Source organism: Simochromis diagramma, unplaced genomic scaffold (genome assembly GCF_900408965.1).
Source record: "Simochromis diagramma unplaced genomic scaffold, fSimDia1.1 OVJJ01000603.1, whole genome shotgun sequence".
Taxonomy (NCBI): Eukaryota; Metazoa; Chordata; class Actinopteri; order Cichliformes; family Cichlidae; genus Simochromis; species Simochromis diagramma.
In genome coordinates, this window is record NW_024387414.1 from 11931518 (window position 1) to 11959346 (window position 27829).

The 27829-nt window shown below is 39.2% G+C and overlaps 3 protein-coding genes across 13 annotated transcripts in view; all 3 read right to left on the reverse strand.

The window, feature by feature from the left end:
• Nucleotides 1-257: 257 nt before the first annotated feature.
• fbxo22 (F-box protein 22) lies at nucleotides 258-8300 on the reverse strand. The gene is made up of 7 exons (XM_040010926.1): nucleotides 8104-8300; nucleotides 7703-7835; nucleotides 6600-6687; nucleotides 4572-4664; nucleotides 2988-3140; nucleotides 2742-2907; nucleotides 258-2363 (listed from the first exon to the last, which is right to left on the reverse strand). The coding sequence occupies exons 1-7, from the start codon at nucleotides 8232-8234 to the stop codon at nucleotides 1970-1972; spliced, it is 1158 nt and encodes a 385-aa protein (XP_039866860.1). The 5' UTR covers nucleotides 8235-8300; the 3' UTR covers nucleotides 258-1969.
• A 610-nt stretch (nucleotides 8301-8910) lies between these two features.
• On the reverse strand, nucleotides 8911-19401 carry LOC120720985 (tropomyosin alpha-1 chain-like). 8 transcript variants are annotated; one of them, XM_040010927.1, is made up of 10 exons: nucleotides 19175-19399; nucleotides 18544-18669; nucleotides 16399-16532; nucleotides 15235-15352; nucleotides 15016-15086; nucleotides 14860-14935; nucleotides 14679-14741; nucleotides 14372-14441; nucleotides 13687-13765; nucleotides 13090-13310 (listed from the first exon to the last, which is right to left on the reverse strand). In XM_040010927.1, exons 1-10 carry the CDS (start codon nucleotides 19286-19288, stop codon nucleotides 13307-13309), a joined length of 855 nt encoding a protein of 284 aa, XP_039866861.1. In that variant the 5' UTR covers nucleotides 19289-19399; the 3' UTR covers nucleotides 13090-13306. The 8 variants fall into 8 exon arrangements, with proteins under 8 accessions (XP_039866862.1, XP_039866865.1, XP_039866863.1 ...); XM_040010928.1 differs by lacking the exons at nucleotides 13090-13310; nucleotides 13687-13765 and adding an exon at nucleotides 8911-9575; XM_040010929.1 differs by lacking the exons at nucleotides 13090-13310; nucleotides 13687-13765 and adding an exon at nucleotides 9723-11686 and having other exon boundaries at nucleotides 19175-19400.
• A 5121-nt stretch (nucleotides 19402-24522) lies between these two features.
• Nucleotides 24523-27829, reverse strand: part of tln2a (talin 2a) — a 99667-nt gene continuing 96360 nt past the window's right edge. For all 4 annotated transcript variants that reach the window (XM_040010985.1, XM_040010982.1, XM_040010983.1 and 1 more), the window contains 2 exons: nucleotides 27616-27741; nucleotides 24523-27057 (listed from right to left, as the gene is read on the reverse strand). In XM_040010985.1, the coding sequence (XP_039866919.1) occupies nucleotides 26929-27057; nucleotides 27616-27741 (255 nt within the window). In that variant the 3' untranslated portion in view covers nucleotides 24523-26928. The remainder of the gene's footprint in view (nucleotides 27058-27615; nucleotides 27742-27829) is intronic.

Below are 27829 nucleotides of genomic sequence, written 5' to 3' on the forward strand. Positions count from 1 at the left end.
GATATCTATTTATATTGTTTTTGGGTGTAATTTATTGAGATGAGCAAAAGAGATATGATTTGGCACATTTAGAAAAGTTCTTCAACACCAAAACAAGTTTGTTCATTAAGCCATTTAGATTCAGTTTAATTTCTTCTCCAAAAACGATTAAAGATGGGGGAAAATGAACAAAAAGAGAAACACATCAACTAAGCTGCAAATAAAGTCTTTCAAAAAGTAAAAAATAATGTACATTTCTTGAAAACATCCACTTTTTGCTACAATCATTGCAGTTTTTACAGAAAACGTAAGCCATTTTTCAACATACAACTACCTGACAAACACATTATAACTTGGAAATTGCACCTTTATCTCAGTTTTTTTTTTTTTTCAAAGCAACCAGAGAATGTATTAAAAGACAGGGCCATCTGAGGAAAAAGCCAAGATGTGCATAACATTACAGCGTCCTAAAGTATTGTACAATTCTGACAGCTTTTCACATTTCTTCAATTATTTCCAACCATCAACACCTGCTTTATAAAGTCAGAAAGTGCAGGAGAGCCCATACTAAAAGTAAGTAGGTGTCACTTACACACCCAACAGGGCAGCTATTTGGTCCCATTCTCTAGGAGCTTAGTTAGCTGATGTGACTTTAAGCCCAACAGTTGGGAGCAGGTAGTAGCAGATGTAACTTAGCGTGGGGGGGGGAAGAGACAAACTGTATTTTCTGGACCCAATTCAATAATTGTGAATCCTATCAGTATGAACTTGTAGGCTACAGTGGCGTGTACATTATCCATTGGTAAGACAGATGTGTAAAACCTTGGCTGGATGTTTTGAGGAAGGCCCAGAGTCATCACATGAATTAAAAGTGCATTTGCAGAATCATGAATATTAAAGTGCCCCAATTATACCCCAAGTTTTTTTGTTTGTTTGTCTTTTTATGTATATAATGGTTTTCAAAGTTACCGGGAGTTACACGTTCCCATAGAAAACACTCCTACTGAACTTCCTGAAACTTCTCCTTTGCAGGCCAGGCTTTCTCCAGTGACTTATCTATCACTATGGAGCACAGTGACACAGTACCAGCCTGGCTGTCTGACCCAGCTAAGCTAACCATGAGCAAAGTGCACCAAATGATCCAATGATGGCTACAAATCCCAATAAGATTAAATCCTTTCCATATTTTTTCTCGTTGTGCTGCCATATAACAAAAGTGAAAATGAAAGTGTGATGCAAACAGAGCCCATTAAGTAAAGTAGGAATTCTCAAAGTAATTTTCAGCTAGTCGTACTGCACTGCTAAAATACTGATGCTATAGCAGCAATTTAAAAAAAAAAAAAAAAAAAAAAAAAAAGCATTTACATACGCAAGTTACAGAAAACAGATGTGTTGTGATTTCAGTTATTTACATATAAAATGATCATTCACAAAGAATGTCAGAACCTCTTCATAATGTGGCTAATACTTTATGTTGCTCTGTGTGTACTAAGCACGCCCTCACGTTCATAGTGCCATCTGACCAATCAGGGCCATCTGGGCTTCTCCTAACAAACTATTAAAGATATGAGGTAAGAAACAGTTCTGCAGCACTTCATAGTACATGTGAGCCAATTCCTTCAGATACAAAGTAAACATTCCAGTTCCTAAGTGAGCCTAATAGGGGCCCTTTTTCTTGCATTTTATTATATGTGCTATATCACATTCTTCCGAGTTTGTATTGTTATGTCTGAACTGTATGAATGCACTGGTTTTAATATAAAGCCTGGGTTTCCACACAGTCTCCAAGGGATACTATGCCACATGCTGCCATTACACTGAGGGTTAAAAAGATTACTGTTCTTCTTTATAAGTAGAAATAGTGACAGCGATATTCTTCTATGCTGTACCGTTACTCTGTACACAATGTTTGTTGCTCTCGACTGCTGTTACAAACAAAAGCATGACGTGTCATCTTTCATCCTGTGTGTTGACCGTTGCTGCGGGACATTCAGCCTAGATGGACCAGGGTCATGACAGTAGTGTACTCGTGCTGCAGGTTGTCCGTGTCAGTGTCACACAGTGTGTAGTCATCTTTTATGATTCGGTCGCAGCCAATCTCGCCGTTTCCAAACAGCCCAAAGAGCGGGGTGTTGGGGAACACCTTGCGGAAAGCATCTGCCTCGACATTGCTCTGGTTGTTGTAGTAGTTCTGGCCTCTCCCCACGCAGGCAAACATAAATCCCAGGGTGTTTTTCTCTGGAATTTTGGCTGCCTTTAGTCGTCGGATTGTGGCTTCAGCCGCTTTTGCGCTGATGACGTCTTCCTCCAACAGCACAGACGCCCCCTGAACTTTAGGCCCACTCAGGGCCAGGCCTATCACACCATATGAACCCTGGCTACAGCTACAGAGTGAGAGATCATGGAAAGTGTGAGTATTGTAGAGTGCATACTGAAAAGGCTATTCATAATTTACCTCAGATACTACCAGTTAATTATCAAAATCAATTACATCCTATTGGTAGTGAGATAAAGGAGATACCCAATAGAGAAATATAGATGTCAAACTTCTGTTTTGAACAGCTAATATTTACTCTGAAGCAGTAGATCGTGATTGTTGTCTCTGGGTGGTGGCAGTCAATTATACCCTTGTATTTTTCCACATACAGACTGAAATACCATTTGATAAACTACCACAGGATCAGACCAAAAATATTTGCAGGAAATCCACTACTAGATTTATCCCATAAAATATCTAGTTTACACTCGGGAAATTAACTCACCAGTATCTGGAAGGAGCGAAGGCATTCTCTACCAGGCCTCCAGCAATCAGAGCTTTGGTCTTCGAAAGCGGCTCTAGTATCTGGTTAAGGAAGCGTGCGCCTCCTGGTTTATATGCCTCATAGAAGAAAATCAGTATCACACGTAGCTCTGGGTTGTCAACTAGTCCTGGAAAGAAATAACAAAACAAAAAATTAAAGATTTTATTGAAGTTTATATTATTGAATAACTAGGTAGTCGATGCTTACCTGCTTCTTTAAGGGCTGTCGGGGAGATGGTTCTCTTACAAAAGTGAAAAGGCTGGATCTGGACACCCTCAATAGCTGGAAGCATGATTGCAAAGCCAGCTCCCCCATCTTGGTACTCCTGGGGAGGGTTGCCGCAAGAGCCGCTGGGTGTCACTGTACAGAGAGCCAATCATGAAGCACCATAAAAGTATACGTTTTTATGCATGTTTTAATGGATTATTTGTTAACCAGCATCAGCAGCATTGTTTATCCTTATACTTAGTTATAGATGTACTGAAAACTCAAATGTTTAAAAAAATAAAAAAAATACTGAGCACAGGTATGACACAAGAGGAAACCAGTGGTGGCCTACTAATGAAGGAAACAACCCTTAAAGCTTTACAGTTTTTGACAATTGATATTACCATCAATAGAACCAAAGAAGAAATTAACTAAAGCCACCTCAAGGAAATTCTCTTTCATTTTTCATTTGAAGTGAGAAGTTCACCAAATGTATCTAAAGTTTCAAAGAGTCACCATCTAGTGGCTATGAGAGGAACTGCAGCTGGTAGTGGATTCAGCACTGAACTGGGTGTGTGCTACAGGGGTGAGAACGGTTTTAAACACAGAACCAAACCAACAAAATTTTAAAAACATGAATCAAAGGGACATGTGGATGTGTTTCCATGCAAATACATGACGCTGTGCTGCCATAAATGCACAGGAACACTACACAAAGAGGAATCCTCATTCACCAATCCTAAAAAAAAATTTTAGTGCTGCTGAGCAAAACAAACGGTGTATGAGCTCAGTTGTACATCACAGAAACCCTTTCAGCATTTCGAACAGAAAGCAAACAAATTTCTTCACCATGCACTTTACCCTGATCTTCTATTGCGTTACAAACAGTATTCATAAAGAATGAAAGAATACTGCATGTGTCATCTCTGTAATTCAAACAATCAGCATCTTTATCAATACGGATAAATAACTAGCTGTAATCTGGGCAGTGTTACTACACAAACTCTCAGCCTTATCTGATTAAAGATCTAATTTACTTGAATTAGCTGGGCGTGTTGACCCTGTGGTGACCTTAGGCTACTATATCACAAAATGCGAGTGTTATCACAAACGGCCGAGGCTTCCATTAAACCTGATAGACGATGGGAGACTGATAAGCCATCATCTTGAGGAAAGAGAACATGGCTGATGGAGTGTCACTTCTGCAGAGGGTTGTGATTATATAGAGAAATGGGGAGCACAGCATCAGGCAGACTAGGCAATCCATCAGAGAGAGAGGCACACAGATGCAAGCCACCAGTGGTACTTTCTAACTAGGCAGCAGTGGTGGGGATTAATGCGAGTCCTCCCTGCTGATATATGAAGTATTCTCCTTGAATATACTTGAAAAGTGGTTAGCTTTCATATTTAGAGCATGGTAGTATATTAACCAAAAGCCACATTTGTATCATGATAGCTTTGAAACTCATTAAAAATAATAGTGTTTTATATCAAATCACATGATTTATTTTGGTTTGAGGGGGAAATTTTATTTTCTTCCTCATAAATGAAGAAATATGAGAGACAGAAATAAGGAACACTTACAGACTATTCCTGGTGTAGCAACGCCCATGACATCACAGCCTCTGGGGAAGAGCTCGTTCAGTTCTGCGTCTAGACTGTTGCGACTCTTTTTTGCTTCAGTGGGGAAAAAAACATGTTAATGAGAAGAAAGGCCACACAAGTGTACTACCGTGGAAACATTTTACGTTGTGATCAATACCATTAGGGCAGCATGTGATATATGTCCATTTTGTTTTATAGCATGACGATTCCAAACATACAGTCTGAATGACAAAGCATTAGCCATAGCAACAAAGTGGGCTAAGAGTCTCCATGTCCACAACTGCTCTGCTGCAGGGCTCTTTGCCCACCTTGTTGTTCAAAACTTTTGGGGATCTGGGTTTTCAGGCAGTGGAAGTCTGTGGAATTTTCTTTCACTATATTTACACTGTACAGACTTTACTTATTCTTTTAAAAGCAACTGAAGACATTTTTTATTTATACAGATCATCTTTTAATTGACTCGCTGGTTTATGTTGTATTCTTTTATGCTTTATATTGTTTTTGATATGGCTTTTTAGTTTTTGTACTTCATCGTAAACAAGTCCTGACTTGTGTCCAGTTTGTTTGACACCGCTGAAATTGCTCCTTAATAGTACACAGATTATAAACTGACTAGTCTATTAATATTATTTAGAATATCCCATCATAAAATGAATTTTTGATTTGACTAAATAATAAACAATACGAAAACACTACGGATGCCATATAAGTGACACATCATATACTATCATTTACAGGAGTGTGCACGGAGCCTGAGGAAAAAAGCCTTGGTTAACAAAGATAAGTAAGCATCAAAATAGTTTTTTCTAAGATCCAGTTCACACAGCACACATTTTTTCCCTAGTGACCACCACCTGCTAATGAAAAATGTGTATTCCCCAACCAGTTGCAAGTAGTTGTGGGAGACTGCTAGCAGTCGCTAAAAAAACAACAAAAAAAACCCAAATCAAGTCTTTAAAGCCTTGTTCATGGCGGCCCAGAGACCAGTCAGTCAGTGACCCCCTCCTGATAACCAGCAGTCACCAGTGAAATAATGTATTCCACAACTAGTTGGTGAATGGTTGCTGAAAGTTCTTGACACTCGCTATCATAAAATTGGCCACAAAGAAGTTAACAGCTCTGCTCCAAAAACCTTGTTGTAATTGTTCTGGTGACTAGCAGGTTACTGTAGTCGCAGTAGTAGTAGTTTGCATAGAAGATGAAGACTTGTCTGTCAGAATTTCCAAAATACTTACCAGGCAGTAGTGAAACTGTAACACAAACCATAAAAAGAAATGCTTTTCTCTGTTAAAGTCACCATTTTCATTGGTTTCAGGGGTAATGCACAACTTCCATGCAAACTAGGGCAATCACAACAAGGTTTGTGGTGCAATTTCACCCAGTGAGTGCAAGCAATCACACGCCAACCTGTTGTGGAATACAGTTTTTCCTTATGGACGGGAAAGGTTGCCATTGGCATCAAGCGATCTCTAGGCCTGTGTGACTAATGGGGGAGGAGACAGAAGATAGTGGACCTAAATCCATAAAAGAACTGTAATTAAGTTATCTAAGATGCTTTGAACAGCTTCATTTGAGAAACTGGGCAGGTTTTTCACCCTCCAAAAACTGTTCAGGGTGCAACAGTTTTAAAGTTTTCTAGAATTCAAATAACAATGTTCTCTTCATGCTCTCTTCAAACAAACGCTTCTAAAAAACATGTGCAACGTTGTCTATATGGATAGAATAGGTGCACCGCAAATATCATTTCAAGGAAGTATGGCAGGTAATTAAAGATGCCAAACAAACACTAGCCTGCAAATGTTTATACAAACAGACTTACTGTTACAAAATGACACTAAAATAAGCTCTTATTAGAAGTACTTATTTATAGAATATGTTGTAAAGACACTTCTGCTTTCCTAGAGGATTATGCATTTGCACCTTGCAGTTAAGTCAATAATAATGTATGAGAGAGTTGTGCCTTAAGGGAAGTATACAGTTTACAAAAGAAATATATTTTATACCAACCTTTGTTCTGTTTGTAGCAAAAGGCTCCTCCATTGAGGATCTCAGAGTCTGCCATTACCAGAACTGTTTTAGGCAGCAGGTATACTTTCTGTAAAATTATTTGAATTAGAGTTTTTAGAAAAAAACAGTTCCTGATCATACCCTCCTGAGAACCAAACAATAAAGTCTCTTTTAGCTTAACTTTTTTTTTGTGATATCCTGCCTCTTTGGAGCTAAAAGAGGTTACACAAGCACATGAGATATCATTGGAAAGGCCACGATGTCCTCTATTCAGTACATCAGGACATAGTGGGGTAGTTCAAATAAGTCAAAAGATATAGACCAAAAACAACCCTCCATTACAGAGAACATAAGTGAATAGGCTGGGTCTCAGGAGGATATGTATAACACAAAGTTCATATCATAGCAATCTTAGTAGCATAAAGGCTACATATCTTTTGAGATTCTCCACTTCAACTTGAAATCTTTAATACTGCTTGCACATGCACATTTGTGATGTTCTTTGGATTTTCTCCATTGTGTCAAAAATGCAACCCTATAACTTAAATTCTATGCTGGGGTTGAGGATGAAGTTGTAAGTAGCCAAACCTATCAGGTAAGGTGACCACAGTTCAGATTGTTTGGAGTATATGTTCTCCCTGAGACACCTCTGGACGTTACAGAGAAATTCTCTGAGGTATGTATAATAAGGAAGGTTCCTGGCTTGATGCAACACCTTTTTGTTTGAAGACAGCAGGGTGTTCCAGGGAGGACAGCAGGTTGGTGCCTGCTTATAGCAGGAGATCTAGCTCGCACCAATGTGACAAGAAAGGAGGGGGTGGGGTCAGTTTGATACATATGTTAATGTACGGCCTTTATACAAGTGTGAGGCCCATGGTGAACTCTCAATGAAGCGTTTGAAATAAAGCTGAACAGCTTTGCAGTGGATAGCTGGCAAATTTTTTGCGCGATGGATAGCTTACTGAAGGAGTGGGTAGCACAGGGGGTATTGGTATGCTGTTTTAAAACTATTAACCAAGAGCTGTCTACTCACATTTATCTGTAACGTTTTCATTTAGTGTCACTAATTATTTAAATACCATTCGATGAGTTTTAAAGTTTACCTCCACTTCTTCGGCCAAGATGCTATTGAGAGCATGGGACTCCGTGCTGGGATGTCCAGAGGCCGACACCCAGGTCAGCTGCTGCTGAGTCCTAAGCACTCTGCGGGCACAGTTTCTCCAGAGTCTGCACACACTGAAAGGGTAAAAGATAAACTCAGTCTCACTTGCTGACCAGGTACAATCGCTTAGTTTAAAAGAAAAGAAAGACTCAGCTCGTCTTTATATACAGGCAGAGTAGCTGAAAGCAAGCCCTTGATTAGAGTCCAACAGACAATAACAACCGCTAGGCTAGCTGCTGCTGCTGCTTTAGCTCTTCCGTAAGTTTTTGCGTCGGAGTTTCACTTCTATCGGCGGCCATTAGCGTTAGCTCACAGTGATGCGTACAAAGATCAGCCACCTACCTCGCGAGCTGGAGAAGCGATTTGGTTGGTATGAACGTAAGAATCCTCTCAACCACTTCCGCAACATTGCTGAGTACGTACTCAGCCTTAGAATCCGGAAAAAAATCAACAAAATCTGAATTCTCGCTCATGTTTCGCTCTGTAGTCGTGAGACTCACAACACAGACTCCAACTACGAACTTCGACCCCTGCACTCCCACCGAGGCAGAGGGATAGCCTGTTTATTGGCGCCTCCCTGCGGCGAGGAGGAACTATAGCAGTTAAGGCACCCCCACAGGCATGTGAAAATCTTTCACTTTGATCCAACACATATAATCAAACCTTAAATAATTGGATGATAAAGATGATTTAATTTATTTTTATTAAAGGTACAATTCGGGCATTTTCATCTCTAGACCCATATGCCTTTGGATGAGAGCTGAAACAACAAGTTAGGGAGGTCCAGTTGCCTTTTTTCCCCCCAAGCTAGAAAAGTTTAATCTTGTGTTTGTCTTTGCATGTTGAGATGGCATCAAGCAAACTTTTTTAACAATACTATGCAAATTTCTTGAGTAACCCTTTATTTCTTTACATTTTGCTAGGAAAATGAGAAACAGCCTGAACTCTTGTATGTAAACTTTCTTGAAGTGGTTTTCAGGGTTCTCCAGGTTTCTTGATGATCCCACACTTCTTCAATAATGTTCAAGTCCAGGTTCTGAGGATTCATCACTCCCCAAGACCTTGACTCCTTGGAAGCAGGCAGTCAAGGTCTTGGGGGGAAAACTCAAGCTTCTTTCTTCCAAGAACAATTAACAATTGCAACAGCCAGGTTGATTCGCATATTTATTTATGATTTGTACATCTCCAAGATAAAAAACAAAAATCAGTGTTTCAAAAAGAAAACATCTACATAGATAAGTACGCCACAAGTATTTAGTTTGCTTAGTTGAAACAATATAATGAGTTTCGCTACTGTGCTAAGAATTCCTTCCTTGCTAAACTGGAAGAGAATATCACTGACAGTGGATACATTTTTACAATACAAAAAGAAACTAACACATAAGCAACTTTACAAAAGTACACATAATAAAAGTCCCTTTCATAACCTTGGCTTAAATTATGGCTTCATTCATGACGATCATGTGCAGTATATTCCCCAAAAAAAGTGCAAATTCCCCACACGTACATGTAAACAATTAAAGATGTACAGTAAACTTTAAATGACCTTTGACTACAGTGCGTAAAGGAAACTGTAGATGAGCTTCTAACTTGCGCAGAGCTTGTGTCTTCAAGATGCCACGGTCAGAGGAGACAAACACAAGCTCCAGCTTTGCGTGTAGCAGTCAGTCATATGGGAGCCAGCCATATTCAGAGCAGATGAGGCAATTTGAGGAGGGGAACAGAGCTAGGTCAAATGTTAACCATCTCCATTAGAGTATGATCCAGTATCTGCTTTATGCTCAGGCCCTCTTCTTTAGCACGTGTGAGTTTATCTGTTAATATAGCATTGCATCAGTTAAAAAACAAAAAGAAAGAAAAACAGTTGCAAGAGACACAGAATATAGTCAGACAAAGGTTTACCTCAGGTACAGTGACAAACATATGCTGGATATCGTTACATACCCCAGTATTTTTTTTTTCCAGTAAGAGGTCAGCACTTATTAGCGGAGTCGATATCCTCAAGTTATTTTTAGATTTTCTGATATAACTAATCAAATTTGAACTTGTATTTAAAGTATACTAGAAATACTAAAAACTCACGCTATTGACAGGGCTGTGGTCAAAAATGGACGTGGTGAGTTTATGCAAGGGGGGGGGGAGCTTTCCTTTTTTGTAATATATGATTTGGCAGTGGAATTGACCAAAGTATAAAACCCTAGCACTTTTGAGGAAAAAATTGAAAACTCTTCTAAGCACTAATAATTGTCTCCTTTTACTATTGGACCAGTATCACTTTACTTTTATTGTATATGCACACTCCATGTCCTTTTTTCTCCCCCATTCACTTAGACAAATTACTGACAGATCATACAGGGGGTACTGTCAAATCTGTTATTCACATCTTCCTTACCGCCAACACTTCCTTGTTGCTACAGGTGAATCATATGATCAATCTCCTCCTGTGCTACGATTAACGAACAGTTCGCCGCTAAATAAAACTGCACACCTTTTCTTTGAAGTTCTCTTTATCCATCTACACTGTTTTGGTTTAAGCTGCTATGTCCTGAGGATATATAATGAAACTAAATGTTGCTTGCCTTGCTTTAAGCATCACAGGGCAAGCAACATCTTGCCTTGTGATGCTTAAAGCGCCCCAAAATAAACATTGGGAAAAATTCAGCTGGAATGTTTCTTTCCTGAAGTCACAACCCGATTATTTGGCACTTTTAGCATCGCAAGGTGAGCGCCATGTAGTTTTATTATATTCTTGGAGAAGGCAGACATCTCTACAGATAACTATGAGGTTTGTGGGAACAGTTCTCAACAAAGCACTTCGCTCTCAGACTGCAGGCTTACTTGTTGTTCCTAGAATTTCTAAAAAGTAGAATGGGAGACAGAGCCTTCAGATATCTGGCTCCTCTCCTATCAAATGAGCTCCCAGTTGAAGTTTGGGAAAAAACCTCTTTAATTTTAAGATTACATTTGAAAAACAAAATTATTTTGAATAAAGCTTTAGTTAATTATACTGCTACAAGTTAAGGCTGCTGGAGGACGTCCAATGACGCACTCAGGATTTCTTCTTCACTTCCCTCTTCACCCCTGATGCATTTACATGCCACTATTGTATACCATTATTTTTCCATCTAGTCTCTCTCTTTGTGTGTTTAGTCATCTTTCTCCTCACACCCCAACCAATCACAGTATGCTGCCATCCTCCCCAAGATCTCCCTGTTAAAAGACAGTTCCTTTTCCCTATTGTCACAGAGTGCTTCCTCAAAGAGAATTCTTTGATTGTTGGGGTTTCCCTCTAATCTTCAGGGCCTTTACATTATAATATTTAGTGCTTTAGGTGACTGCTGCTGTAAACTAGTGCTACATAATTGAATTAAATTATTGCAATTCATAATTAAAATGTGAATGCTTCGCTGAAATGCTACAAGTAAAAACTACACACCTGTCCAACCATCCATCTCACCCAACTACAAAAAGGAAAATCTGGGTATAATCCAAATAATTTTAAAAGTGATGATATTTGTTCAGTCCATTGCAATATTCCAAGGCCTCCTTTTCATGGATAGAAGCACATATTGCAGACCAGATTTCAATTATGTAGCCCTGACAATAACTGAGAAAATATATCAACTGAATTTCGTCCCTCTCCTGAACCTGTGTAACCTTCCACTTGAAGCAGTTATTGGAACATGCATGTGAAAATCTCTCACTTGTATTCCCACTTTTTTGAAAGCGTAACTTGTTTTGTTTTTAAGACATAACTGCTGCTGTGTATAGTTATTTAAATAAACAGTACAACAACATTCCTGGTGACTGGAATTTCAGAAACATTAAAGCATACAAGATTCCCTTCCAGTTCATGCCTCGTTTAGAGCTACTCTCAGTTCATTGGTGAGAAGACGATTTTTCTCAAGCTGCTTGTATAGGTGGTCTTGACAGTCAGAAAGCAGGTAGGAGAAAAAGGAAAGACAAAGAAAGGAGGTTAGTATAAAGAGTGACGCTTTGAAGGTAATCACAAAGTAAGTTTGTTGATTTCTTGACCTAATGAACACAGAAGGCTCAAGAAATATGTTTTTGTTTGTTTTTTTTAAAGACAGTCATAAGCCTGCCATCTTGGCTAACCACAGAAAACTCACACACTACTGGTTTTACAAACACTGTTTCCTTTTCACTGCTTATTAATTACTTAGACTAGAATGATAAGACTGCAACCACCTTGGGATTAGTTAGGGGACAAAACAACACACACACTCACAAATAGAAAAATAATGATGATGCACATGTTTGTACTGGATCTTTTTGCATCTAGCTGCAGCAGCCACTTTCAATCACCAGAGAACTGCAGAGGTCACCTGATGGGAGTTAACCTGGTCCAACTCTGACTGCAGACAGTTTGTGCAGCCTGTACCAATGAACACATCTTATCTGCACAACAATGTCACCTCATTGAAGCAGTGGACTTGACTCAACCGGTTGGCACCTAGTTGAACTCTGTATATTCCTATATAAAGGGAACATTGCAGAGCATGTAATTCTACAGTTAAATTGCCATTCTGTAGCAACTATGTCACCATTTGTGGGGAATTTACTATTTCTACTTTAAATCTATGAGGTTCAATCTGCATGCAATTAGTTCATGTGAACTACTGTGACTATGACATAAGACATTTGGGCCACCCCAAACAGCCTTACAATTTTGTGGTCAATCCCATTTGAGTTTCAATAGATTTAATGTAGCAAGTGAAACTAAACAAATCTTATCCTACTCAATTGTTTATAATTTAGAGTCGCATTTGTCTGCAATAGCCCCTGTGACTGTATTAGCATTCTTTAAATTACAAAAAAATAATAATAAAAAAAAAAAATCTATAGTAGTAGTTTTAGTGACCATGTCTGCCAATACTGGCTTGGAGTCTAGTTGATTTGCTATTTAGACCTACAATATGAGGAGTGTTTATTTTTTGGTTTTATTTTTTTGGCTACGTTCACATCTGCAAACACTCAATGAGTATTGAAAATGTTAACTTGCTATTTCTAAAGTACATCAACTGCATTTAACTACAGCTGAACCTGAAGGTGTGAGGAAGCCTTAAAACAATAAAACAACTAAAGATATATATTAAGAAAAAAAAAAAAAAAAAAAAAAAAAAAAGTATAAAATCCCCAATCAGCTGATTAAAAAAAAATTGAATACAATTCACTGCCACTACAAGTAACTCAGGAGTTTATTCAAAAGCTACTAAACAGAATAAATTAAAACACAAAGAAGGTAAAACAATAACAAAAAAGGACAAATGGAAATGAAGAAGCATTGCGAGAGAAAAAGAAAAAGGATGACATAGATGGAAAAATGTTTATTTTATATAAAGCAATGTGGCTCAAAGGTCTGAAAGACAGATGGACAAATGTACTCCAGCAGCCAAGGCCCAATGTGCAGTACTGCCAGGGCAGTAAAGAAATAAATAGACAAAGGAGACAGAAAGTAGGGCTGTGCTGCACAGGAGAGAAAGGATGATGCTCAAGTAGCTTCTGGAGTGAAGAGCGTGAGAATTTAGCTGTGAACAAAAACAAAAGAACAAAAATGTTGGAGGGAGAAATAAAAGAATGAAAACATATGACATGAGAGAGAAAAATGGATGCAGAACTAAGAGAACTGAGACAGGGAACAAGCTCTACTAAGTAAGCACTCGTGTTAAAAGGTCTGCCAAAAAATTGTATTAAAATATATTTTTTAAAAAAAGAAATCAAACATGATTAGGTCACTCGTAAATTAGTGTTAGACAAGCACGGAAGGATTTAAAGTTGTAGTTTAGCAAAGTTAAAAAGTCACGGCACTCAAACATGCCACAAGAGGGCGCTACTGTATGTTGTCGCTGTGGTTAAGGAGATAAAGCTCTAAGACAGTACGGAAACAAGCGTGTTGTGAATTACATGGAAGTCATGTCGTTGAGGGCGTGGTCCAGCTCCTCGCTGATGGCCTTGTACTTCAATTTCTGGGCATACAGCTCATCTACAGAGTTATAATTATTATAGAGTGGCAGTGAACAGAAAAATAACAGCGTCAAGAAATGAAAGCCAAAAGAAAATGCAAACTGAGGAACTGAAATAAAAAGGCAGGACAGAAATAGGAAGGAACATGAACAGCTGCTGACACCGTGTCAAATTCCTGAGGAGTCACCGAGAAACTGCCTCACATGTTCCGTGACCCTGTGAACACTTCTCGGGGCTAGCTGGCCTTGAACGCTCAATACACCACCATGCCAAACTGTACTGCAGTGAGAAATGTTGATGCCAACATGAATCATATCATGGCAGGTTCTGCTTATTACAGTTTTGTTTTTCTTCTGGCAGACAACTGACAGTGTAGATATTTGTCCTGGGGATTATTTAACAACCTGCTGACCAGATAAATACCTCAAACAGCCCCACATGAGAGATTTGCTTTTTATTAGTTTCCCTTTCAGAAACCAGGACTCTACTTTAGACGAAGACTTGTCACTGGGTTGCTTTTTGCATCAATAAATTTTGTAATAAGAGTAACAGATGTTTGCTTATATGGAAAATGAACATGAAACGCTGCACCAAAGACTAAAAACCAAGTGTAAAACATTCATACCCTCAAGGTCATCAATGGTCTTCTCCAGCTTGGCAACTGATCTCTCAGCGAACTCGGCACGGGTCTCAGCCTATGTGGAGGACAGCAATAAAACATTGGTAATGTAAACCTCCTAATGGAAATTAATAACCACAGCCCCAGAGGAAAGGAAGCCCTTAAGTATGAGTAAAATAATATATACACACACTCAGCATATTTATTCAATTAAGTAATGCAATCGATTCAATCTTCAGTTTCAAGAGAAGCTTCTATTTAAAATTTAATTTAGGATATATAAACGTATGACTCACTGATAACTCTAACTCACCTCCTTTAGCTTGTCTGTCAGGACCTTGATCTCCTCCTCGTACTTGTCCTCCTTCTGTGAGTACTGTGGTTACATACACAGGGCAGAGTCACTCAAATATACAAAACATGAAAATGCACCAAAAAGAAGTTTCAAACAAACTTTATAGGTTTATACTATGAATATTTGTCAATAATCTTACCTTTTCTGCCTGGGCCTCCAGAGACTTCAGGTTGTTCTGCACAGTTTTCAGCTCCTCCTCAAGCTCAGAGCATTTGCTGCAGAGTTATGGTGTGATTAAACACGTAGAGAAAAACCACAGAAAGCAAGAGAGGTGTGAGGAAAATGTGATCATTACCTCTCAGACAGCTCAGCACGCTCTTCTGTACGTTCCAAGTCACCCTCAATGATCACCAGCTTACGGGCAACCTGAAGTCACAACTCCTTAAGTTTAGTCCCACACTAGCTTAACACACTAGTGCATCCTATACTGGTCAGACATGTCAAGCATTGCATCAAAGTAAATAACTGAACAATTGTCAAAGTTCAGGGTGCACTGAACAGCTGAGAAACTCGCCTCCTCATATTTGCGGTCAGCCTCCTCAGCGATGTGTTTGGCCTCCTTCAGCTGGATCTCCTGCAGCTCCATCTTCTCCTCGTCCTTCATTGCCCTGTTCTCAATGACCTTCATGCCTCTGAGGGAAGGGAAGTGGTATAAGGTGAGCCTTAGTAATGTTTACACTATGCGTCATAGAGGAACAGGAAATTCCACTCTCAAAAGAAACATTTAGTACAAAGCATATGGATCATACCAATACCTTGTATTAGTGAAGTAGAGATAAAATTAGAGAGAGAGCGACCACTACATGACTATATGGACAAAGTGTCTAAATACTTAACACACATCCTCATCTGTCATGTTGTGCCAAGCACATGGCAACTGTCTGAGAGGATAAGGATGAATTGAATACCAAATGAAGCACAACACAAAATCATGGGCATGAACCGGAATAACATTCTATTAAATTTCCACAGGTGTGGATTAGCCACTGATCAGGAGCTATGCATTTTCAATCATAAAGAAACAGTAACCATCTCAATATTATAATATTACACAAAGCAACAATTAAATTAAATGCAATTATTTAAATACCTGCACATTTGTGAAGAGTGATACAATACAACTTCAAGCCACCGGTGGCAGCAGTGAGCCAAATCTTAAGTGACACTCAAAGAGCATGTGTCATGTGCAAATGTTTGGTTTTATAATATAATAAAGTTTAGCAAAATCCAGTATTAAAGCACTTCATAGAACTTAAATTTCCATTTATGTTTAATGCTTTTAACTCACCTGTTCTCAGCTGCATTTGAATAAAGTACCAAATCCACAGTTTTACTTTTAAGCTTAAATTTCAAAACTTACATTTTAACTACTGATTTTATCTACCTTTCCTTCCTCTTTTTTCCATTTTAAATCATGCTTTTTGTTTTTTTAATGTCTCTGTAAAGCACTTTGAATCACCTTGCTGTTGAATTGTGCTATATAAATAAACTTGCCTTGCCTTTTAAAAGTTAGCAACAACAAGTGACTCAACGCAGGATTTTCTTTTCCGAGCTTGTCTTAACCCTTCTATGTCACCCTTTTTCCATTACAGTACTCTGCAAATGAGTATGAATAATATAAGGGGGGTGGGAGAGCGGTGCCTGTTTAGTGCCAGTTTTCCAGATGCAAGATACCCACCTCTCGCTCTCATCAGCAGCCTTCTCAGCCTCCTCCAGCTTGGTCAGAGCTGTGGCCAGACGCTCCTGAGCACGGTCCAACTCCTCCTCAACCAGCTGGATACGTCTGTTCAGGGAAGCTACATCACCCTCAGCCTAGGAGAGCACAACTCCAGTCATCTACAGTCACATCAAGTTTATTCATTTAACTGAAATTCGTGTGTTATGTTTGGCTCTGCAGGCTTTCAGCTGCTGTGAGATCTTAGGCAGATAAAATAACTCATGCTCTCCCTGGAGAGATTGGGCTGGGTCAGCTTGTCCAATAGAGGGATGCAGGTTGTTTATGTACATTTTCCAACACCAATTAAAGAGTGTGCGTCATTTCTCTTTTTCTAACACATTTTATTCTAACCAAAAAGAGGTTAGAATACAACAGGATTTCTTAAAGGAGACAAACTTATCCACCCTCTCTGGCGTTTTCCCAGCCAAACCTGTAATTTCGTGGCTCGCTGTGATTTAGTCTTAAACAAATTAGCTAAACGGCTACGTTTTGTTATGTCGCAAGGTGGATAAATGGAGGTCCCTGTGCTCAAACTAGCCAGTCACACAAGGGAGGGCTTTATCTCACTGGACCTGCGGTGTTGCAGGGCTGCTGTGCCGTTAGCTTACTTGAAAAGGGCTGTTTTGTTTATTCGGGATCTACCGGGTGGAGTCCTTTCGCATCCCCCCATCCCTTACTCACATCCATCGGTGGGCTAATTTCAAACTCGCCAACCTGCTACCTGTTTTCGACCATATACTGAGGCGGTCTGGGCCTACCTAGCAACCATGCTTTTTGACCAGATTTACTCCTAATGCTCTGGGCTCCCCGGGGACTAATTGCCTTATAGAGTCATTAGCCGCTTACTGCTTCCCTCGCACTCCTCTCCTGGTTCAGGTCCCGCTGTAGTAACGCCGCCCGGTCCTCCGCCGCATCGGCCTGCTCCTGCAATGACTTGATTTTCTTTTTCACCGCTTCCAGGGAGCTCCCACCGGCCATTTTTTTGCTCTGTTTGTCTCAGCTAAGCTAGTTTTCTCTCCGTTTTTTGCGTGCTTCCCCACACGCAGACACAAGCACACTTGGAGATGCGGCGCGTTTGATCCCTGCCCCCACCGCCTTTAATCAACCGCTGATGAGGATTGGGACGTGCCACCAACCCCGGAAGTAACTCATTTTACTCGAAAATAGTTGAATAAATTTAGTGAACTGAATATGTGGATCATAATTATTATTAATGGTCTTTTAAAATATTTTTCAAGCCATTTTAATGCTTTTTGGCTACGGCAAAACTACATTATGAACCAGTTAGTTTAAGTGCGTCCCCTACTGCTAATTTGAGCTAAGCCTTTCAAAATCACAGTTCCAAACATCATCTTAATCTAAAGACAGCAAGAGAGTGCCTTAAATCACTTATACACACATAATACATACATTATAAGTTTAATTATTCAGACAGTGTTATTAATGTTCTCGATATTCATAATTGTGCTAATTAGACCTGCAGAACTTTGTCTTCCTGCACTAAACTGCCTTAAAGAGCACAGAAGACACCCATGCTCTATTGTAGTCTATAATATTCAAATATATTGCTATGTTTATACTCTGTCATTAAATCAGTCAACATGAGTCTATCTCACGGATGTTAAAAATTTTGTTGCTGCTGCTGACGTCGTCTCTGCTCCTGACGTCATCAATTAGGCTTTATTGGCGTAAGAATAAACGCTGCCAACAAACTGGTAATTTCATCTGGGTTGAGTATAACCGCGGAGTACGTTCTGTGGCCAACGGGGCCACAAATCTGTCAAAATGCACTCCATAATATGCTTGTAAAATACACGACTGAAATCAGACACTGGCCCTCAGATTCGTCCAAATGGTGGTGGAACGCAACGGTAAGCCAGTGAGCTGTGACTTTACCTTATACAGCACAAGAGCTAAATTTAACTATCCATATATTCTTATGAAGCCCACAACTCTCTTATAATTGATTAATGCATAACTTAAGCATTAGGGTGTCTGTTTCATGGCTGATGATCTTAGTTTCCAGACGGGACTCAAAAGGAGTGTATCAAGGTCATATCATTAGGCAGTGGGTGCGCCAAATGGGTTCCTTCGGCCCAAACTCACATCTGTGGCTTTCTTCTCTGCGAGCTCCAATTTCTCCTGGGCCTCCTTCAGGGCTTCAGAGTATTTGTCCAACTCATCCTCAGTTGCCTTCAGCTTCTTCTGCAGTGCTACCAGGTCATCCTCAAGCTGGTACGCAGAGAAACGAGAAGATTTTTATTTACGTGAGGATGATTTTCTCAGATTAATTCTCAACGCAAACAACGCGGAATCAAAACACGCTTTTATTAATTAAAAAAAAGGACACACACATATATATTTGTTACTAAACGAATGAATTTCTATTAAAAGACTATTATTTCTATTAATTCTATTAATTACTATTATTTAAGGATTTCTTAAATTAATATTTATCTCATTGCTTAACAGCATAACTAATGAATAAAGGATCCAACTAGATTGGAAATAGTTGGCACTATTTCCAATCGTGCCAACCTCATGCAGTCAACATATGGAGTAAAGAAACGCTAAAAGAAAAGCTATTTTTAAGGTTATTATTTAAAAGTGATTTTTTTAAATCAAATAATAATCCTCAGCGGGAGCTCATCGGAAAGAACCATGCAGCGCCTTGCGCAACGTGCCAATGGCACTGCTGCGTAAAAGCATCAGAGCGAGTTTCACACTGGATGCCGACCTGTTTGCTTCTGTCCTCAGATGCTTTCTTATCTGACTCGGCCTGTTCAGCTCTGTCCAAGGCATTCTCCTTGTCGAGCTTGAGCATCTGCATCTTCTTCTTGATGGCATCCATGGCTGGTTAGTGTCGGCGGTCTCTGCGTAAACCAAACAAAAGAAACTGAATGAAGGGATCGGAGCGTCTGAACCACTCTGAACGCCAAGCTGGAGTGCGAGCTCGGTTAGTCTGTAGTGAGTCAAATATGTATTTTGGCTGGGCAGTTACTGGATACCGAATACAGTTTTGGAATGAACTACAGCTGCTTGCCAACGTGGAGACCCGTCTTTTTTTTCCTAAATCTCTTCACTGATTCGCTCTTCCGAGACATTTGACCACTTCTATGACTATACATGGGGTACAGACGTCAGGAAGGCACTACCCTCTCACAGCAAGACGTCCACTCCTGTTTCTAACACCTTCCAAGTGGAAGTAAAGTGTCAGGACTCAAAGAGTAGTTCTCTGAGGGGGGTTATTTGGAATAAATGCGTTGGTAATGACGACTCAGTTAGCACCCAGAAAGATAAGCCACAAACTACAATACATGTGAGAAAATGTACATTTAAGACATCAACTGACGTTTATCCTATAATTATTTTAAAACCTACTTTTTACACAACAGAGCCAAACTGCATCCACCAAACTGGGCCAAAACCACATTTTTAATACCTTTCCAAAGCACTTTGTGATTGTTTTTGCCTTAAAATTTGCTATATAAATAAATTTTGCTTACTTGCTTACTTAATCAAACATTTTGTTCTGTATCCAGAAATAAACACTTAAAGAATTATGGTACCAGTTCTTGCATCAAAGCTATTCCCACAAAACAAATATATCTGATTGGTTAAGCCCCTGCGAAAGTTCTTCTCCCCTGGAGGGCTGTCATATTAGCCAGTATGGCTTGTTTGCTGCTCAGGGATCATTTCAGCAGCTCCCTTACAACATAGTTCAACATCCAAGCAGCAACCAGATAGGCTTTGCTTTCGGTAGAGTTCTATCATCAAGCCTGTCCAACTCTTCTCTGAGCTAATACATGCAAGATAATTCCAGCTCAGATTTGCCACAGTGGGTACAGTGGTGTGCACATACAGAAGCTCTGGAATTTCAACATCACCCCCTCCCTGCGCCTTAGTGAGAGTTCACACAGCCACTGGCACTGCTGCAGCTGTCACACACAACATACAGTCAGGACGGTTGAGGAATGACATTTTAACCTACTGTTGACTACAGTGATTGATATTTGCATGTAAGAAGAACTGGACCCGAAAAAGAAAGTTGTGTAATACTGTATGAACATCATTGACCTCGTCTTACATCGTAACAAATAACAAAGCATTCTAAGAATATTTTGTCATCTCCTACTCGCCTTGTCCCTTATGCTATTTGTTGAGTGCATATTTTGGAATCTTGGTGCTTGGACAGCACCTGCTGGACTCTGTCCATGACCCCATACTCTTTACAGTCTGACTTTCAGAAGAGAGGCATCAAACACTTTTTAAACAAGCAAAGCACAAGCTCACCAAATGATTCACTGATACTGTATTTGATAAACCACAATTTTATTATGTGAATGATTGTTAGTTCACATGATTAAAGAAGAGATTACAAGATCATTAAATAATTATGGTAAAATCTTGATGTTTTTAATTCTCTCCCTTTATCTCTGTGATGTACCTTTGCATTTTATTTTGTTGGTGATCTGGCCTGAAATCCTTCCTGTGGAGCTTTATTAAGGCAGTCAGCTGTCACTGTGTTGTCATTCTGCCATGTGTTTGTGGACAGTTCAGCAGCCAGGCAGGCATACCAGTCATACACAGAGATCAGAGAGGCTCAGGGCGCAATCCATGTCACCCTAGCACCCTGGATAGATAGAGAGACGAACATCGTCACATTGTACCTGTCCAACAAATAATGATTTCTTCAGGTTAGGTTAAGGGAATTTGAATCATGAGACAGAAATGTATTCATTTGATAATTAAGAATGATGTATTTTTTATTTCTTCTGATTTTAGCAAATATAGCTATTTTCCTCCATGGCCTTGATACACAGACAACATTTTCAGCCATTTTGCTATCAGCCAAAGTGATCATTTTCTTAATCATTTGGGTCCTTTTGACCTTTTGTTTTTACCACCAGACCTAAAATTAGCAGCACCATGGCTCGGTGTTTAGCACTACTCCCTCACAGCAAGAGGTTCCTGGGTTTGAACCTTCTGTGTGGGGGTTTGTACATTCTGTCATGTATGCATGGGTATGCACTAAAAGATGCATGCTCAGTTAATGGTTCCTGTCTGGGTCCAGGACACACATAGATAATTAATCCGAAAAGTTTCAGTTCAAAGAAGACTTTTAAAAAATGTCACTAGTTAAATTATATATTAAATGAGTGCTGTCAAACCTGTTAAAGCTTTAAGGCAGACAGGTGTGATAACTGAATCAAACCTCAGTGTTTCCAGAAGTCCCTACATGCAAAGAAGTGCATGGCCTTGTTACCATTATGTCGCAGTCCTGTGAAGAGCCGCATGTGAACTTTAAATGCTGCAATTTCATTTCATTAAGTGGTGATTGCTTAAGACCTGTTTGCTGTTGCGAGGTGCTCATAAATCTAAACGCACTATGATTGAAAGATATGCGCCATCTTGTAATTGACTTCTTTTATTTATGTACTTTTGTAACGCCAAAGGTATTCAGCAGTGTTTTTACAGTTTGGTGTCAGACCACAAATATAAACTTCGTCACAGATCTGTTGAGACGGCTGTGTAAGGAGCTCCCTGACAAACAAAAATAACAAAATATGGGAGTCTGGTGATGATATCACTGTGAATGTCTAGACTGGAATTTCTCACTTCCTCCTCAATAATTAAAAGATACCCACACATACTGCCGGCGTTTCACTTAAACCTGGTGAGACAAACTTAATGAAGCTCATCAAAAGGGTTTAGACAGATTCACATGTGAGGCCGTGCAAATGAAGGAGTGTGTATGAGTGTGCAGCGTTCTCATCACGGTAATCCATTTTAGTGCATCGGTGGAATAACACCACAAAAACCAGCTGATCTGACCCTAATCTTTTTATTGAAAAGAAAAGGTGAACGTGAGGTAGTGAATGTAGAGAGATGGGATGAAAGAGCAGATGAGAAGAAGGAGATCAAGATGCCGTTTGTCCCCAAGGCCCCGCTAACTAACGACGGGTAATCTTACATTGAGCACAACTGAAGCGTCAAGACTTGCTATATAGTATGCTGTAGTCATCAGTAACTGTAGCTGACTTCAATTATAATTAGATTTAGGACATAAAAATAATGGATGAGCTGTCTTCTATCACCTGCTTGTCCACATTAAATGCAATGCCCTCGTCCTTTCAGCCAGGGTTTTTGCTGTCTTGTCCGCAGCCAACAGGGCCTCTTGTTACAAGTCAGACCCACTGTTAACAGAAATGTTTTAGCAGCTACACAGTTTCAGATTTGTGCCAGATAGAAAAACACGAGGTATTTGCTTTAAAAGCTGATTTAGTGAGAAAATATCAGGGAAAAAAGGACTCCAGGTTTTAAAACAGTGCCAGGAGCAGCTGTGTCACTGCAATTGACTTTGCCTCCTCAAATTTTAGTGCTGGACAAATTTAGCATAGGCTTCATTTTATAGTCCAGACTCAATATAGAGTCAGGTTTAGTGCTGACTCAGAAATACCAACTTGTCCTGACACAGACACTTAAAGAGACCTTGTTTGTTCGCCAGAAGTTACCCCTCTTGTTATTCACTTAGAGTGGTTTCACATTCTGCAGCTCCAACATCACACATGGATGCAACAGACATGATGAATCTGATGTTCTACATTATCAGCAGACTGTTAAATTCTGCTTTCTGTAAATATGATATCCCAACATAAAAGTCTTACAGTATGCTGGTAATAAACTTCTGGTAGAGTCCTTATATAGCATGATACTGAACCTCAGTGCATTTTAACTACACACTAAAACGAGTTCTTGACACACAGGATTAAACACTGCGTGGTCAAAGTTGAACATGATATGTTTAAATCAGAAATTATTATTAGTATTAACGGTCAAGAAGTACACGTACGATCTTATTCTCACCTAATTTGGTTAAAGATATTTTAATTTATGACGCCTTTGATTCAATGTGTGTTCCAGATAAAAATTATTATTATTGGCAGAGGGTTTTGCCAGAATAGAAGTGCAATCTTGGCAGCCAGTAATGACCTACATGTGATCAGAGTTCTCAGATATATTCAGAGATAAACCATCAACAAGCTATAAGACAAATTGGAGTAACTTCAGTACTTCAGTTTCTTTTCACAATAATCTTGTACTTGTACAATCGAAACTAGAGCAAACTTTAGCCCACAAAAAATATTTTTTTTGTTTCATAATGCAAATGTTTCTATTGTTACTGAACCTTCCTTTAAACAGTCAGAGAATAGAGATCCAGTGCATTTTACAAAATGTTTTAGTTTCTTTCAATTTTGTCCTCACTAAAAGCCCAAATGGACCGTTTCTGAGGACAGACTTTGGTGTCAGTTGTCTCCAGGAAGCTGCACTTTCAGCATACCAGCGAAAAAGATGTTTCGAATGTGAGGTTTTAGCAGTTGAGGTTAATTCTAAGTATTAAAATGTTCTTTTTATTTACAAGAATATTGGAAATTATATGCAATTTTAAAAGTCAGAAGCCCTGCATGGTGTAACAATCACTCATGCACTCTGGATATAGCTGCACGCTCCCATGAATTGTGGAGTTTTATTATATCTATCTATCTATATATACACATCTCTATCTATATATATAGTCTATATAAAGTCTGCATTTCAGTTACATATTGGCTCTTTGGTTTTGCAACTATACAGAAACTTGCAGACCTGACTGCGTGCACATTACAAGTAAAACAACCACACACATTTTTATTACATTGAAATGCTTTATTTTCAGTGAATACAAAAAATAGTTTTTATCGAGGCCAGATAAATATCTTTTATATTGTATGTTATCATTTACTTTTATTGTAGCGAATTCCTAATTTTATTTCTGTCAAGGGAGGGGCGCGAAAAACAAAACAAAACATACAGAACACTTCAAATAGTCCACAGCATTGAAAATGCATCACAACATCTTAATGGTGACAGATGTATCGAAATGTTCTTATCACATGTTTCGTTCATAGTTTTAAAAGCACAAGGAAAGAAAGCCCACCCATAAGATTTCAGTGACTTCATAACACAATAAAGCAGTCGACAGGCTCACGTGTCCAGTCTGTCGTCATTTAGAAGCACTGTGGTACATGCCCATGGAATGTGTTCATCCGTGTAATATACATATTCAGTATCTACAGCATACTGATAATACATTTTAAAGGACGACACTTTTTTTTTTTTTTGACTGGCAGACAGTTCCTCCATCATCCCTAAAAGGCCTTGCATGTGGCAGAGAGGAAAATAAAGGGGGTGCAGTTGCTTTCAGCACTTAGAGGAACAGTACGCTAGCGAGTGGGAAATCAAATGTTAACAATCCACAGACATGAACCTACATTTAAAAGAAAAAGAACCAAAAAAATAGCGTGTCCACTACCTTCTATTGACCACTGAGGTGAAACTGTCACATAAGCAGACCAAACAGTGTATGGGCTACGGACTAAGGCACTAATAAAAACACTACAGACTTGACTGATAAAGCAGTGAACCCACCCCTCGCTTCTCACGCTCACACAAAAAAAAAAAAAAAAAAAAAAAAAAAAAAAAAAAAAAAAAAACACACACAATGGCAGAAAATGTCTCTGAATTCAGTTCCAATGCTTTAAAACAAACAAACTTAAAGGTGATGGTCTCACGTGGAGGTCTGAAACTATCTGCATCCGAAGCACAAAGCCATGCATTTTCACAGCAGGACCTATTCTCACAATCTACTGTAATATTGAAACAGAGTCCATATAGTAAGACATGTGAACAAAACACATTACAAACAAAAGGTTGTTCTATTGCAGCGAGTAGCAAATTCAGTAACGGAGCACGGAGCACCCAGAACAGGAGAAGGATTAGTGTTGCAGGCTCTTCACTTTCAGGCCATTCATGTTAAAGATTTATTCGTGTATTTATTTATTTATTTATTCATTCATCTTTTAGATTCTGAATTTTGTTGTTTCCCGAATTTAGAAATGTGGAGATAAATAACATCAGTCCCTGGCAGTGATGAATTTTGCTGGAAAAAAAATGAAAGAAAAAAAAAAAAAAAATACTAACATATAAGGACCAAAGTAAATCTGTTGGGACTAATCATCAGGAAAAAGTGCATGCATAGAAGTGGCACTCTGCATGGCATTCGGCTAATTCAACTGATCCCTGGCATCTTTCCAGTTATTCCAAACATGCATTATGTAGGAGTCGGCCTGCAGGGTTACGCAAACTTTTCCATTCTGCACGAAAAGTATAGGCAGAGCTCTGGATTATTACTTTAAGTTTACGTGGCAGAAGGGAAGCTAACACTGCCCCCTAAAGCACCATCCATCTTATTGCATCATGATCATATTCTGTTCATACTGTATATAGGTCCCATTACCTGAAATGACAAATAATTGGAGAAGAAAAAAAAAAAAAAAAAAAAAAGACTTTTGAAGGTCTTTGAAGATATTTGATATCTTGCCAAGAAGCCACCCGGGACTCTGCTAGTGGTAGTAAATAAATGAGACCGTTTGCGACCCTGAAAGAGACCCCTCTCTGCTAAAAAATACTCAGGAGTAATAAATATCCATTTTATGGTAACATGCCCTGCGTAGGAAATCATTTACATGGTAACATAATGTAAAACATTCTATTTGAGTCTTAGAGGCTGCACATGAGGTCCTAAAGTCAAGGGTTGTGACAAACGTAGAATTTCCTGCAAGTTGCATTAAAGAAGTTTTGCACGTGGAGCAAACAAAGAGTATAAAAATGAGAAGAAAGGAAACAAAGACGCTTATATACTGTAACTCTCTACACGAAGAGAGGATTGCCATAAAAACAAACAAACCCCAAAACACTTTCATTGTTGAAATGGCCCAAGAAACATCCATACGCAAAATCTGGCCTTCCTTCATATTAGGTTTTATGGCCACTGAATTAAAGTCAAGTCATGCCACAGTGATTTACACGATTCAGACAGACATTAAGGTGCCAGATTGGGGTATACAGGCAAACATTCATACAATATCAGAGTACCAAGCAGAAATGTTTTTGCTTTCAGGGTGTCGTTGCAGTTAAATGGCTATGTGACGTGAACAGCAATACAATCAGTTCTTCATTTTAAAGTTTATGCACAAGAGCTGCAAATTGTTAAACATTACAAAAATGGCGCTTAAGAACAAACGTGAGAGCACATGTGCTGTTTGAACTAAGCATGTCACATTCTGGTTTAGATCACATCAGTTTGAAGTAGTTATACGTTAGGACATGAAGGAGTTCTTCAGGCGATCACCACAATCTTTTTGTTGTTTTCACAAAGTAGTCAGTATCACGCAGTAGTTTTTAATACGTGCTAGTAGATGACCTTACATGTTGTCAGCGGTGTTCAATGCAGACCTGGGTTTGTTAATCAGTCACAACTTATCTGGATTCACTGGAGGACGGCGTACCAGTCCAGGTGTGCCATTAGCAGGATACAAATATGCACACAAAAACAGATGTGCTCTTCACACTGGTGCAAGCGTACGTAGCAGCAAAGGTGAGGCTGAATAACTAGTTGCTGTCCTCTCGCAGTTCGCTGGGCAGGAACTTGTACTGCTGCTGCCTTATTTGGGCCAGTTTCTTTCTGGCTTCTTCCAGCTCTCTCTCCTTTCTCAGCATCTCTTCCTGGGCGGCAATGATCTACACAGACAGTGAGGAAACTTTTATGTCAGAGCATATATCATTTTAACCTTTTTTAATACACACACGACCCAAAACCTTCAAAATATGTAATTGTCGCAATGTAATCGCAATTTTTAGAACATTTACTACCTCAGTGTCTTTATGCCTTATGTTTCTGTGTGTTTATTGGTTGTATGGTCTAACTTAAGATGTGTGTGAATGCACTTGTGTACAAAAACAGGGGATTTGAATTCCATGTATTGACTGAAGAAGATAAAAATCTTTTCTGAGAACACTGACAACCATCAGGAGACGTGAAATAATTAACAAGTAGAGGGCATTTCAATAGCTTGTCAGCATTTTTCAGCAGCATCCAATCAATAATTGCCCAGCAGTGCTGAAGAATGAGAAACTGAAATTATTTGTAAAGCTGGTGACTAGAGATGTGTGAGCCAGTGGATATGAAGGACAAATTTCACTAACAATAAAACTGCTAAACACACCAGAATGAACAGATTTATTTTTTTAATGCAACAGAAACTGGTTTCAAAATTAAATGCTGCTTAAAAGCATTACCTGCGCAATTCCGCCCACAAACTTCGTCTTCACCACCACGTTGTCTTCATCGGATTTTTCAAATGCTGCCTTCTGAGCTGCCCGCACCAAATTGTCGGATGCTTTCTTCACTGCATTTCCAGCGATCTAAAGGGCAAATACATCATTTACAGAACAGAACAACAACATAAAAACAAAAATATACAAGTACTAGCAGCTCAAGATGAGAAAACTA

What these genes read in the sequence shown, in the direction of transcription:
- fbxo22 (XM_040010926.1), bottom strand. Translation starts at nt 8,234, where the DNA reads ATGAGCGAGAATTCAGATTTTGTTGATTTTTTTCCGGATTCTAAGGCT. An exon ending in TCGCTTCTCCAGCTCGCGAG is followed by an intron (nt 7,836 to 8,103) that starts GTAGGTGGCTGA and finishes TTACCCTTTCAG; the next exon opens with TGTGTGCAGACTCTGGAGAA. An exon ending in TGCTACACCAGGAATAGTCT is followed by an intron (nt 3,141 to 4,571) that starts GTAAGTGTTCCT and finishes CTCTCTGTACAG; the next exon opens with TGACACCCAGCGGCTCTTGC.
- LOC120720985 (XM_040010934.1), bottom strand. Translation starts at nt 19,288, where the DNA reads ATGGATGCCATCAAGAAGAAGATGCAGATGCTCAAGCTCGACAAGGAG. An exon ending in CGTGCTGAGCTGTCTGAGAG is followed by an intron (nt 14,936 to 15,015) that starts GTAATGATCACA and finishes ATAACTCTGCAG; the next exon opens with CAAATGCTCTGAGCTTGAGG. An exon ending in TGGAGGCCCAGGCAGAAAAG is followed by an intron (nt 14,742 to 14,859) that starts GTAAGATTATTG and finishes ATGTAACCACAG; the next exon opens with TACTCACAGAAGGAGGACAA.